The sequence below is a fragment of the Scyliorhinus torazame genome, chromosome 15 (genome assembly GCF_047496885.1).
Source record: "Scyliorhinus torazame isolate Kashiwa2021f chromosome 15, sScyTor2.1, whole genome shotgun sequence".
Taxonomy (NCBI): domain Eukaryota; kingdom Metazoa; phylum Chordata; class Chondrichthyes; order Carcharhiniformes; family Scyliorhinidae; genus Scyliorhinus; species Scyliorhinus torazame.
This window is the reverse complement of record NC_092721.1, coordinates 78,375,447-78,389,898: the sequence shown is the minus strand read 5'-3', so window position 1 is coordinate 78,389,898 and position 14,452 is coordinate 78,375,447. Positions and strand designations below refer to the sequence as shown.

Genomic DNA, 14,452 nt, shown 5'->3' with positions numbered 1-14,452 from the left:
TATGGAGGCCGGCTCCACTGGGAAGCTCTGTATCTCCTTTCTGGCAAAATCTCGAACCTGCATGTATCTAAACATTTCCCCCTGCTCCAGCCCATACTTCGCTTCCAGCTCCTTCAGTCCTGCAAACCGACCCCTAAGAAACAAATCTTTTAGTGTCTTAATCCCCTTCTCCTCCCATTTCCGAAAATTTCCATCCTACTTTCCTGGCTCAAATCTGTGGTTCCCCTGAATCGGCATTTCCCTTGACCCTGCCCCCAACCCAAAGTGTTGGCGAAACTGTCTCCAAATTCTCAATGAATCTATTATTACCGGACTCCCTGAGTATTTCTCCAGGGCCATCGGGAGCGGCATTGTTGCTAGTGCTTTCAATCCCGACCCACTGCACAAACTCTCCTCTATTCTGACCCACTGGGAATCAACCCCTCTGACCCAGCTCCGCACCTTCTCCACATTCGCCGCCCAGTAGTAATACATTAGGTTTGGAAGACCCAACCCCCCTGCCTGCCTTCCCCTCTGTAACAGCACCTTTCTAACTCTGGCCACCTTCCCTCCCCATGTGAACAATGTGATCCTGCCCTCAATCTCTCTGAAAAAAGCCTTTGGCAGGAAAATCAGCAGGAATTGAAAAATAAACCAAAATTGCGGCAACACATTCATTTTAACCGTCTGTACCTGACCCGCCAGTGACAGAGGGAGACCATCCCACCTTGCCAGATTAGCTTTCACTCTCCCCACCAAACTAGAAGTGTTGTACCTGCGGAGCCTCCCCCCACTCCTGGGCAACCTGCACCCCCAGGTACCTAAAGTGAGTCCCTACCCTACGGAATGGCAGACCCCCCCCCCCCCCCCCCCCCCACCCCCGGCTGAGACACTACAAAATACTCACTCTTGTCCAGATTTAGTTTGTACCCTGAGAAAGACCCAAACACTCGAAGTAGCTCCAATATTCCCCCTATCGACACACTCGTTCCGAAACGTATATCAGCAAATCATCGGCATTTAAGGACACCCTATGCTCTATTTCCCCCCCCGCACTATTCCTTTCCATACCCCCAAACCTCTTAATGCGATGGCCAACGGCTCAATCGCGAGTCCAAACAGCAGGGGGGATATAGGACATCACTGCCTCGTCCCACGGTGGAGAGAAAAGTATCTCCAGCTGATGTTGTTTGTGCAGACACTCTCCCTCGGCTCCTTATATAGTAGCTTTACCCAGTTCACAAATCTTGGTCCAATCCCAAACCGCTCCAGAACTGCCATCAAGTACCCCCATTCTACCCAGTCAAACGCCTTCTCAGCGTCCAATGCCACAACCACCTCTGTTTCCTTCCCTTCCGCCGGTGCCATAATGACGTTCAATACCCTTCTAACGTTTGAAAAGAGCTGCCTCCCTCTCACGAACCCCGTCTGATCTTCACCTATCACTTTTGGGAGGCACTCCTCCAGCCTACCCGCCAGTACCTTCGCCAATACTTTTGCGTCCACATTCAAAAGTGATATGGGCCTATCGGGTCCTTATCTTTTTTTAGCAATAGGGAAATTAATGCCTGCTCCAATGTTTGTCGCAACACCCCCTTCCCTATCGCCTCTTCAAACATTCCCACCATCAGGGGTGCCAGCTTATCCTTGAATTTTTTATAATATTCCACCGGAAACCCATCCGGCCCTGCCACCTTCCCCGACTGCATCCTCCCAATCGCATCCTTTATCTCCTGCTCCACTATCGCTCCTAATGTAGCCCTGTCCCCCTCCCCTAACCTTGGGTACTCCAACCCATCTAGAAATTCCTGCATCTCATGGTCTACCCCAGGTGGCTCTGACCCGTACAACCTCTCATAAAATTCCTCAAAAACGTTGTTAATCAGATCCGGAGCCACCACCAACGTCCCTGCCCTATCCCTCACCTGAACAATTTCCTTTACCGCTGCCTCCCTCCGGAGCTGACCTGCTAATATACCCTTGTCTCCATGTTCATAAACTGCACCCCTTGCTCGTCTCAGTTGGCGCACCGCCTTCCTGGTAGATAGTCGGTCAAAGCTCGCCTGTGGTTCCTTCCTCTTTTCCAACTTCGCTGGGTCCCCATCTTCTGCATAACTCCTATCTACCTCCAACATCTCATCTATTACCCTCTGCCACTCCAACCTCTCTTTATCCACCCTTGCCTGAAACAAAATCACCTCACCCCTCACCACTGCCTTTAGAGCCTCCCAGACAACTGCCTTCGACACCTCACCCGTACAGTTGAAACATACATATTCCTCAATTACCTTTTCAATCTTGTCACAGAACCCTTAGTCCCCCAAAAGTCCCGCATCTAATTTCCACCCCGGCCTCTGCGCTACCCCCTTCTCCAGCACCATATCCACCCAATGCAGAGCATAATCTGACACTACAATTGGCAAGTATTCCGACCCATTAACCCCAGCCAGCAAAGCCTTCCCCACCACAAAAAAGTCGATCCGCGAGTATACCTTCTGGACTGCTGAGAAACGCGAGTACTCCCGTTCCCTCGGGTGCAGAAAGCTCCAAGGGTCCACCCCTCCCATTTCCACCATTAGCCCAGCCAACTCTTTTGCCCCCCCTGATGGGACCAGCGAGCACGGCCGTGACCCGGCCAATCTTGGCTCCTGCACCAAGTTCCAGTCCCCCACCCCCTAATATCATTTTGTGTGTGTCTAAGTCGGGGATGGCCCCAAACAACTTCTTTGCGAATCCCACATCGTCCCAATTGGGACCATATACATTTAACAGCGCCACTAACCTCCCCTCCAGCGCCCCTGTCACAATCACATATCTACTCGCCTGATCTGTAACCACTTTCTCCATCTGGAAGCGTACTCTTTTGCTGACCATTACCGCTACCCCTCGAGCCCTTCCGTCAAATCCAGAGTGAAACACCTGACTAACCCAGCCCTTTTTAAGTCTCACCTGGTCCTTCACCCTCAAGTGAGTCTCCTGCAGCATTGCTACATCGGCTTTCAAACTTTTAAGATGCACAAACACCCTTGACCTCTTGACCGGACCTCCTAACCTCCTCACGTTCCACGTGACTATCCTAACTGGGGGTCTCTCACCCTTCCCCACCCTTCTTATCCACCATCATCATTCTACCGGGCCCTGCCCCATGAGCCTGACCCACCCCTATCCATTATTAACATCGAACCCCTTCCCCCCCTCCTAAAAACCCCCGCTACATTTCCTCTTGAAAAAACATCTCCCAGCACCAATCGCTTCCCCCCCCCCCCCCCTGCCCCTCGCTCGCCTCGTAGGCCCATTGAAACCTGCTAACCATGCTCTAATGTCCGCAGCCGCCCTCTCACCTCGCCTCCGTTCACTCGCCGACTTTAGTTAGCTGGCGCGGGTGGCATCTTCTCTAAAGGCATCTAACCTCTCCCATAAATGCTCCTGGATCCATCCCTAAGAGTACCTTATCTTGGGGGAAGCACAATGCCGCAGTGGTTAGCATTGCTGCCTCATGCGTCGAGGTCCCACGTTCGATCCTGGCTCTGGGTCACTGTCCGTGTGGAGTTTGCACATTCTCCCCGTGTTTGCATGGGTTTCACCCCCACAACCCAAAGATGTGTAGGGTAAATGGATTGGCCACGCTAAATTGCCCCTTAATTGGAAAAAATGAATTGGGCACTCTAAATCTATATTTAAAAAAAGAGTATCTTATCTCTCCAAAAGGGTACCCCACCTCTGCAAAGAACTCAGGTATTTATGACCTTCTGCACAGTCCAAAGCCAACAAGTCATGTTTTGGACATCCCAGTTATGAAAATTGGATCTGTTTAAAAGCAGTTGCACTTCACTATGTGAACCATGGATGTGAAAACTACAAGCCGCCCCTGTTTGCGTCGCCCGCCCCAAGGAAAGAGTAGGTGCCAAATTCAGGAACAAATCTTCCAGATTTGGTCTCTGATGCCATTTTGGATAGAACATCTCTGTCATAGAAAAAACATAGAACATAGTGAAGGTTCAGGCCACAATATTTGTAATGCTTTTAATACAGATGTACATTGTACTCGACATGATAGAGTCTTTTTGGTAACATAGTTTAAATAAAATATTTAAGATTTATTGTGTTGTGTTACCTTCAAATATTTGCACAAAACTAACGCATCAATATTAAGTTTCTATTATAATTTCTTATTCAGTTGGTTATTGACCAGACCACTTGCTACATCATACAGGAAATGCATTCATAATCATTTGATTTTCTTGCTTCCACGTATAGGTTTTTCAGGTAAAATTAAATAACATTGAATTCAAGGAATATTTAGATAATTTGTTTGCTTTAAATGATAGATGATCTCCCAAGGCCTTTTAAAATTACATACAATAAATAAAGGTCAACAATGTTCTCAACCTTTTGCAGCTGACTTGTTTAGATAAAACCTTTGTTTTCTGATAAAAGCCAGCTTCTCTGTAAAACAAATTGCCAATACAGGAAGTATTAGCTTTTGAGATGTGTTAAAGAATGATTGATTGCATTAATGCCAGCCTCATCATCTCTATGAGACTAGTGGAGTGGAGAGAGAACATGACAAGAATGTGACATAAATAGTAGATTGCATTGACCTTTATTTCTGATACGTGGAATAAGTCTTTTCATTTTCCATGACAATTGTTCAATCAGCACTGCTGTCTATTAGTAGTGAAGCTCTTTAACCTGCAAAATCTAGCAGGCAGTTTGAGTTGTTCAGCATCTCATTGTGTGACAAAATCTGTTCAATGGTAGCTGTTGATCTTCCCCACTGAAAGCAATAGCCACAGGTGAATCAATTCAACTTTGGTCTTTATTTAATGGCTATGAGCAAATCTAAAACATGACTAATCTTGATAAAAAAAGAAAGCTGATTTATGACAAACTTAAGGGTTTGTCTAGTTCAGAAATTGCTGATTTTAGTCATAACATAGTGATCTTTCCCTGTTCTCTTTGACATTGCTATGGTAACCCTCGAGGCTGATAAAATTCCCTCAATCCTTTTCCACAGAGGGTGATGAGACAGGCGTGATGGATAGCCTGCTGGAGGCCCTGCAGTCAGGTGCTGCATTCCGAGACCGAAGAAAACGGACACCAAGGCCTAAAGGTGAATTCTGTACCTATTTAATGTTGCTTCTAAGGGGGTTAAGGCGGATAGTGCTCATGCTGTTCCCCAGAAAATAAACTTTTTAGAAAAGAGACTAAAATAGAGAGTCATAGTAATGTGGGACACAGAGCCTGTCAATGCCAGGAGCATTAATCTTACTCTTCTGATGGCTCATGTCAGAAAGATATTAATTCCACTTGGCTGTTGTCAGTACTTATTTGCAAATCAATGCTGTGAAGTAAACTTTGCATGCTCATTGTGACAGGTTTCATGTTCAGAAACATATGTAACTCATCCCTGTTGCCTTGATACAATTAACTATCAAAATTCACAAAGTCTCCCAATGAATCAAGTGTTTAATTTGTGTGCCTGCTATTTGTAACCACTGGAGAGATTTCCTAAAAAGTATACGTTTTTCGATATTTTGACTTATTTTACTATTAACTGCTAGTCCAGTTTCGTTATTTTATGTTTTGGCTTTTACAGATAATCGACAAAGTGCAAGTCCAAATTCTCAGTGGCCTGTTTTGAAGACTTGGAATCAGGGTAAAACTAACTTTCTAATATGCATGTTTCTTTCTTTAATTGTGCCTCATTCATGTGAATTATTTGCGGACTTTTGTATTTTCCACATACTCTCATTTAATTTTTTGCACACAGGAGGCACTCACTTAAAGCTACCTTTAGACATAAAGGATGGGACTTTTCAGCCATTGGCTGCCAGTGGGATCTGCCTGTCCCGCCAAAGTCGACGCAGTATTGCGTGGCTTGCCCGTCCGGCTGCCAGAGAGCCAGCCATGGGGGATCACCTTCGGTGAGATCGGAAGATCCCACCGGTGAGAAGGGCCAGAAAACGCACCCAAATTGTATATGATTTAATGTAATTTCTTTTATCATGTCAGTAAGGTCTAGTAAATACTTTAGTCTACAAGTCGGCTAAAGAAAAATCTTGAAGATTTTAAATTAAGATTGAGAGTAAAAATCTATGTCAGTGTATTATTATGCTGTTTTCAAACCTCTTCTGATCTCACGGATAATATATTTTTGTGAAGTAGGCTTCATCTTCTGATCAACAAAGCCCATTTATCATTACATCTTCTGTTTAATCTCATATTCCAATTACCTAGATTTGGTCCCAACTTTCTGTACATGTAAGAGTTTTCATTTTTATAATTTGACATGCTATGCATGGGTATTTGTGACTATTGGGCACAATTTAACGGAAATGAAACAGAATCCCGTTTTGGGCAGGTTTAGCCAAGTCTTTCCCCGCACTTGCAGCACCGAGAATTATCCCGCTATTAAACAGGCCTCTGCTACATTTCTGGACATCGGCGAGGAGCGCCCTGCTGAGACTGCACTTAGGCTCAGCTCGCCAGTGCAGGAAGAGATAAAATGTCGCCCCGCTCTCTGGACCCTTCACCGTGGCCTCCAGACCCTCCAACCTACTAATTGGGTGTCCTTGAGTCGTCGGCCCCCCCCCCCCCCCACCTCACCCACCTCATAAGGGCAGGGCATCCCCAGACCCGCTCCCCAGCATGGGCAATATGCTACCTGGGCAACTTGGCACTGCCAGTGTGCCTGGGTGACACTGTCGGACTGGCAGGGGCCCCCGATCACCTGGGAGACCCCCCAAGTGTGGTACGCCTGGTCCACATTTGTGGAAACCATTACTATACAGCGTCCACTCGGGATCTTCGAGGCGAGGCTGGTTAGATCCGGCGCGAATATATTTAAATTAGTTTAGCCGCACACCAAAATATGCAAATCTGGATCACGCCCATTGTCTCTTTTGCTGCTCATTTAGATCAGCTTTTTCTATAATTGTCAGCCGGAAGTGTTAGCTATTTTCTATGATAGTTTAGGTTTTAGCAATATAGTTTGTGTTACTTTGGATTAATCAACCCAAATTAATTGGAAAATGCTCATTCCCTCAGTCTCCCTCCATCCATGGGAGTGCCTGCACATGGGTGTGAGTGCACGTGGACTTTGCCGAGCCTTTTATAGGTTCCATGTTTTTGATCCTGATAGATGTAATCTCCAAATGGTTGGAAATACACCGCATGAGCTCCATTACCTCCCTTGCTAGGATCGAGGAATTACAACATAGTTTCTACACTTCTGGAATACAAGAAGTCAAGGTTTCCGATTATCACACTGCCTTCCCCAGTAGAGTCCCAAAACTTCATGCTATCCAATGGCATCAGACACACCAGAACAGCACCTTATCACCTGTCGTCAAATGAGTGGCGGACAGGGGAATGCAGACTTTTAAAACTGGCATGAAGAAGCAAATACAGCTATCGTAGAGGCCAAATTGGCACAATTTTTATTTGACTGTAGGACCACACCTCACAGAACAACAGGAATGGCCCCAGCAGAACTGCTCATAGGGTGGCAGCTTTGTATGAGACTAAACCTACTATGCCCAACCCTCGCGGGGAAGGTAGAGTCCCAACAAGAGAACTAGAAAATAAATTACAACTCTGCAAGAACCGCGACAAATATTCAAAACAGGCGATCAGGTTTACGTTAGGAACGTAGGAGATGGTCCCAGCTGCATCCCTGGGATCATAATAGAGAAAGTGACATACAGAGTGAAGGTCGTAAAAAAACACCTGGAACACCTAAGGAGCAGGGAGTCCACTCCCGAGCAAGCCTCATTACCAGCCATGGAGGTGGCTGCTGCCAGTACCGAGCAACGGCTCCAGGCCGACCCAGTGCCCATCCTTCCGGATAATGGGGACAGAGACTCTGAAGTGGAAGCAGGGGAAGATGGTGCCTCGACTGAAGAGGAACCTGCGTCATTAACTCTTCTGCACTCCCTCCAGAAACAAAGGTTTCTAATTTGGTTCACACCACCAGATCCAGCCCAACCATTGTCATGGGAGTGTCCCTTTAAGAGATGTTTTTGTCTTATCACATGGCTTTAGTGATGTCATTGTGTGGGTGGAGCTGGGCTGTGGCTCGAGTTTTTATTTTCGTTTTGTGTTGGGAGCTGGCGGTGGCTCTGAGTTTTACTTTTGCTTGGAGTTTGAACTGGTTTTGTACAACACAGGTTGAACAGAAGGGTTTCTCTATCTTCATTTTAAAAGCTGTTTCCAGACTGCTTGGTAACTTAAAGAGATAATTGCTTTCTGGAAGGAATTCAAATCTGCTGTTTGGAAAGGAAGGAAGAGTATCAATACCAAGTCTTATATCAATAAGAGGGCCTTGTGCTGGGCCACACCTTTGAAAAGGGGGTTCTGTTTTTATTTGGATCTTGTTATTAAATTGGAACAGTTAAGGGGTATTCATTAGTGTTATACATAGATTACTGTAGCTGTGTGCGGTGTTTATGTTTGTAGTTGATAAAAATGCTTACTGTGTGTGTTTATAAAAATGTTAACTAAATTCGCAGAATAAAGCTTGTTTTTTGATTAAAAGCACCCAAGACCTCTGTTGAATAACACCTGAAGGTTAGGCCCTTGTGTTCATTGTAACCAAATTCAATAAACAGTTGTAGGTCACGTGAACTCCATGATAAATTTTGGAGTTTTCTAAACCCTGGCCCATAACACCACAAACTGACCTCAGACCAATCGTTAAGCAGCATAAAGGACTTTCTGGCAACTGAGGTACTGGGGGAGAAATGGACTTAAGGGGGGAGGGGATGTTATGCTGCCACAAAGGACATGACGATCAGCATTAGATATCAGCGTGGGCTTTGTGGAATATGAACTTCCCTTTTGAGCGGGCGGAAGCTCACCCATTGGGCAGCACAGTGACACAGTGGTTAGCACTTCTGCCTCACAACGCCAGGGACCTGGGTTCAATTCCGGACGTGGGTAACTATCTGTATGGAGTTTGTACATTCTCCCTGTGTCTGTGTGGGTTTTCTCTAGGTGCTCCGGTTTCCTCCCACAGTCCAAAGATATGCAGGTTAAGTGGATTGGCCATGCTAAATTGCCTCACTGTGTGAGAAAAAAAGTTAGGTGGGGTTACTGGGTTACAGGGATAGGGTGGGGGCGTGGACCTAGGTAGGGTGCTCTTTCAGAGGGTCGTTGCAGAATCGATGGACCAACTATCCTCCTTCAGCGCTGAGAGGACTCTATGACTGGATTACTGGCAATATGAAAAGTGGACATAGGGTGCGTCCTGTCCTGCAGGGATGCATAGAATCCTAGAATAGTTACAGAACATAAGGGGGACATTTAGCCCATGGTGTCCCTCCAGCCTCTCTTAAGAGCCATTTAGCCAGCCCCAATCCACTGCTTCTTCCCCACAACTCAACAATTTCCTTCTCTTCAGGTAAATGCACAATTCTGTTTTGAAAGCTACACTTGAATCTGCACAATTACACTTTCAGACAGTGCAGATCCTTACCATTTGGTACATAAAAATGTTTTTCCTCGTATCACTATTTCCTTTGCCAGTTACCTTGAATTGGTGTCCCCTAGTCTCGACCCTTCTGTCATTGTGGAATATGCCATCTCCCTATCTACTCTGTCCAGATCCCTCAAGATTTTGAACACCTCTATCAAATCTCCTGACAATGGCCATTTAACCTTCTGTGCCACACTATCATTAATTTGAAAGTTATTGAAACTTCAAAATCAGATTTTAAGCTTAAAGTGTGACTTTTTGTGAATTTCTGTGAAATCATAGGGCGGGATTCTCCAACCCAATGAACCGCCGGCCTCTGTAAGGCTCCGCCATGGCCGGCGCGGAGAAGAAACCCCCTGCGCATGCGCAGGAAGCACGCCGGCGGTTCTGCGCATGCGCCAGAACAAGCCAGCAGTCCTGCGTATGCACCAACTCACGGCAGCCCTTCGGCGCCGGTTGGCGCGCCACCAACCCCTACAGCGCTGGCCTAGCCCCCGGAAGTGGGGAGGACTCCGCAACTTCCGGGCGCCCCGATGCCGGAGTGGTTGATGTTAAGAGACATTGCAATTAGTTGTCTCATTTATGTTAAGTGTCCATTAATTGACATATATCTAAAGGGGCTTTAGACAATGGGGGAGAATTTGCTAATGATGAGTTTAGGGATATGTGTGAAAACATGAATATCAGAGTTATGAATACGGCTGCAGAAAGCCCATTTCGTAATGGTGTCTGTGGAAGAAATCATGCTGTCATCGATGACGCGCTTCGGAAAATTTTGGCAAATCGACCAAATTGCAGGTTAAATTCAGCTTTAGCATGGGCAGTACATGCAAAGAATTCATTGCAGATGGTTGGGGGCTATAGTCCTTATCAATTAGTGTTTGGTAGAAATCTCAAACATGGTAATCAAACTGTTCGGGTCCATTCATCAAGGATAATGGGTACAGATTACAAATTTTCAAATTTAGACAGAGCAGACAGACATGACGAGGAACCAGAGTCATCTGGTACGCATGTGTTACAGAACTATGAGGACCAATTAACTGATATAGACAGGGTTTCTGTGGAGGAACGCAACACTTCTGGTGAATTAGAACAGGCCATTTTTCCGAAAGGGCAACTGCCAAAAGTTGGTACAAAAGTGACATACTTGCCTGAAGGGTCTAGTCAATGGAAGGATGCAACTGTTATTAGTAGAGCAGGGAAGGCCACTGGAAAGTATAAACATTGGTTAAATGTACAGCATTCAGGGGAAGGAGTCAAGACAATGGATTGGGAAAACGAAGTTCAAAAATGGAGGGCACAGAAATGCAGTGCCAGTTCAGATAGTACATCGGATAGTGAACAGGTCCGCAGGAAAAGGTCGATAACTATTGAAAGGACATCCCACAGCAGAAGGGAAAGATCAAGCAGTAGAGTACAGAACGAGATACCAGGCGGGAGAGGGGACGTAGTTTGTCAAGATCTCGGAACATGAGTAAGACTACGAATACTAACAGGAGTAGAAGCCCACATGCATGTGAGATTTTGGTGGCTTCAAATAAATTAGATGAAAAAGTTATTAAAGAAGCTAAACAGCAAGAATTGCATAGTTGGAGTGAATTTGGGGTATACACGGAAGTACCGGATAGGGGACAAAGAGCTCTATCCCACAGATGGATTTGCACGGAAAAGGTTCTTCCGGATGGAACTTATAAGGCAAAGGCCAGGCTTGTGGCAAGGGGATTTGAAGAAAACTGAGAAGATCAGGATTTAAGGGTAGATTCACCTACAGCAGGAAAGGTTATTTTAATGATCTTCTTGGCTCTATTAGCCACAAAGGCATTGGAATGCAAATCTATAGATATAAAAGCTGCCTTTTTGCAGGGGCATCAGCTCCAGAGAGACATTTTTCTCCGTCCTCCTAAAGAAGCAGCTAACACAGAAGGGATACTCTGGAAGTTGAACAAATGTGTATATGGATTAAATGATGCATCTAGAGTCTGGTATCTTTCGGTATGGTCAGTTTTGTTAATGTTAGGCTGTTGCCAGTTGAAAGCAGATCCTACAATGTTTTACTGGCACTATAAAGGAAATCTTTCTGGCATTTTTATGATGCATCTCGATGATTTTTTGTGGGGTGGGACTAGTGATTTTGAAGCTATTGTAATCTCTGGTTTGAGGAAAGAATTCAGGGTTGGAAGTCAGGCTTCCGGTGCATTTAAATATATTGGACTGGAAATTGGACAGACTAAGTTAGGGGCAACTTTACGTCAGCAATCTTATTTGGAAAGCATCACCCCAATAGCAACTAGTCGTGGCCGAGTTTCACAAAAAGACGCAGTGGTTTCAAAGATAGAAAAAGAGCAACTGCGAAGTTTAATTGGGCAACTGAACTGGTTAGGTAGACAGACTAGACCGGATGTGAGTTTTGATGTCTTAGAGTTGAGTACAAAAATGAATGATCCCAAAGTGGAAGACATAATAAGAGCAAATAAAGCGTTGGCCAAACTAAAAATGCAGGAGTGTGTTTTGAAGTTCCCGGTTTTAGGTGACCTTAAGCACTTGAAACTCATAGTTTATAGTGATGCGACCTATGCAAATTTATGTGATGGGGTTTCAAGCGCAGGAGGTTTTATAATTTTCCTTTTGGGGAACAATGGTAAATGTCCGCTTGTGTGGGAAACAAAGAAAATAAGGAGAGTGGTAAAAAGCACTTTGGCTGCTGAGATGTTAAGCCTTGTAGTGGCGGTGGATATGGTCTTTTATACAAGTATGATATTAACAGAAATTTTGGGATTAGGGGATTTGGGTAATATACCTATTGACTGTCACATTGACAATAAATCCCTGTGGGAAAATGTGCACTCTACAAAAAGTGTCAATGAAAAGAGGTTATGGATAGACATCGCAAGTTTGAAGCAGATGTTGGACAGAGGGGAAATAACAAAAATTAAATGGGTCGACAGGAGCTATCAACTGTCAGACTGTTTTACGAATAGAGGGGCGAGTTCACAGAAACTTTTGGATATTGTTAATGAAGGGCGCTTGTTTCTGTGACTGTTTTTTTTCTTTCTCGTACAAACGAGGAAAAAAAAGGGGGGGAAATCATGCGTGTTTTTGAGTTTCTTGAAATTTTGTTTTCGCCTAATTTTTTTTTTCTCCAAGGAAGGGGAGACTGTTAAGTAATGGGTTCAGAGACATTGCAATTAGTTGTCTCATTTATGTTAAGTATCCATTAATTGACATATGTAAAGGGGCCTCTGTCAGGTAGTGTGTTGTTAAGAGTTTTGTGCAGAGGCTGCGGAAGTGAAATAAATGGTGTTTGGTGAAAAGGAACAAGAACTTTAGACTCTTCATATCACAGCAACTAAAACGGATAACAATTCATACCTCTCTTGGCGCCGGTACGGGGTCACCCTGCCCATTGCCGGAGAATCCCGCCCATAGTTTTGTGTTCACTTGTTTTTTGCCCAGTTAGTGTATTAAGGAAAACGTGCCAGTATTTTGTATTTTGAATTTATTGTGTTACTTCCTTTGTTAGAATTACATTGAAATTTATATAATTTAAAAGAAAAAAAATGCTAAATATTTGGAGTAAATCATTTTTTAATTTACTTAATCTATCAGATAAATTAAGGTTGGAAATTGTCCTGATGCATGTTTATAATTGTTTGGTTTAAGCCAACATTCTTACCTCTGTGTTTTGCATAACTTGTTAATTTAATAAAAAGGTACAGCACAAAATCCTTAACAGGAAGTACACCAAAATGAGTGGAGCTATGGGGAGTAAGTGTTGCAATTTGCTCTCACTTAAGAGCAGAATCTCATCAGAGCCTGCGTCCTGCTCAATAGGGCGACATTCTCATTGTTGCTTGCTGTCGGCACACCAAGGAAATTGTGTCAGGGAATTAATTCAGCCCAATTCCCAACTACATGCTTCTCAAAGCGGCACATACTTAAACACACATTGACTGAAAGCCTCATTACAAGAAACCTTAGATGTAGGTTATATGGCAAGCAAAAATATGGCAATGGTTAATTCTGTGGAGCAAGGTATGCTATTCAAAGGTTGGGCGAAAGTAAATTATTGGGGCAGCACAAGTGATAATCTTCTTCATCTGCACTGGATTCTTGCTATACTTGATGTGGAATGCAAGATTCTGGTACCGACCAACAAAGTTCAAAACTGTCCTATTCATAGTGATACTATTATTCTTTACTATAAAAAGCAGTAAATCATTATATTTTGGGTACAGATATATTGAGTCAACTTAACACTGTCACGACCATGTAAAAGATATTTCCTCAAGGTGTGCTATGAATTTGCATGTGTGTGTGTCGATTTGTTATTTATTCATACATGGAATGTGTGCTTCGCTGGCTAGGCTAACATTTATTGCCCATTCCTAATTGCCCTGGAAAAGGTGAGCTACCTTATTGAACTGCTGCAGTCCATGTGGTGCAGATACACCCGCAGCGCTCTTAAGGAGGGAGTTCCAGGATTTTGTCCCAGTGACAGGGAAAGAATGGCAATATATTTTCAAGTTAGGATGATGAGTGACTTCGAGGGAGCTTCCAGGTAGTGGTGTTCCATGTTTTTGCTGACCTTGTCCTTCTAGATGGTAGTGGTCATGGGTTTGGAAGGTGCTGTCTAAAGAGCCTTGGTGAGTTCCTGCAGGACTTCTTGTAGAAGGTACACACTTCTGCCACCATGTGTTAGTAGTAGAGGGAAAGAATGGTTATGGATGTGGTCCCAATCAAGCAAGCTTCTTTGTTTTGGATGGTGTCAAACATCTTGAGTGTTGTTGGATCTGTACCCATCCAGATGGTGGACAAGCATTGGGGAATCAGGCGGTGAGTTACTCGCTGCAGGATTCCTAGCCTCTGACCTGCTTTTGTAGCCACAGTATTTATATGTCTAGTCCAGTTCCGTTTCTGATCAATGATAATCTCCAAGCTGTTGATAGTGGGGGATTCAGTGATGTAAATGCCATTGAATGTCAAGGAGTAATG

At 44.5% G+C, this 14,452-nt stretch overlaps 1 protein-coding gene across 1 annotated transcript in view; it reads left to right on the top strand.

Moving 5' to 3' along the window:
• Positions 1–14,452, top strand: part of LOC140391630 (protein diaphanous homolog 3-like) — an 837,607-nt gene that overhangs the window by 705,715 nt on the left and 117,440 nt on the right. The window contains exons 26-27 of the mRNA XM_072476316.1: positions 4,997–5,092; positions 5,579–5,638. Of these exons, the coding sequence (XP_072332417.1) occupies positions 4,997–5,092; positions 5,579–5,638 (156 nt within the window). The remainder of the gene's footprint in view (positions 1–4,996; positions 5,093–5,578; positions 5,639–14,452) is intronic.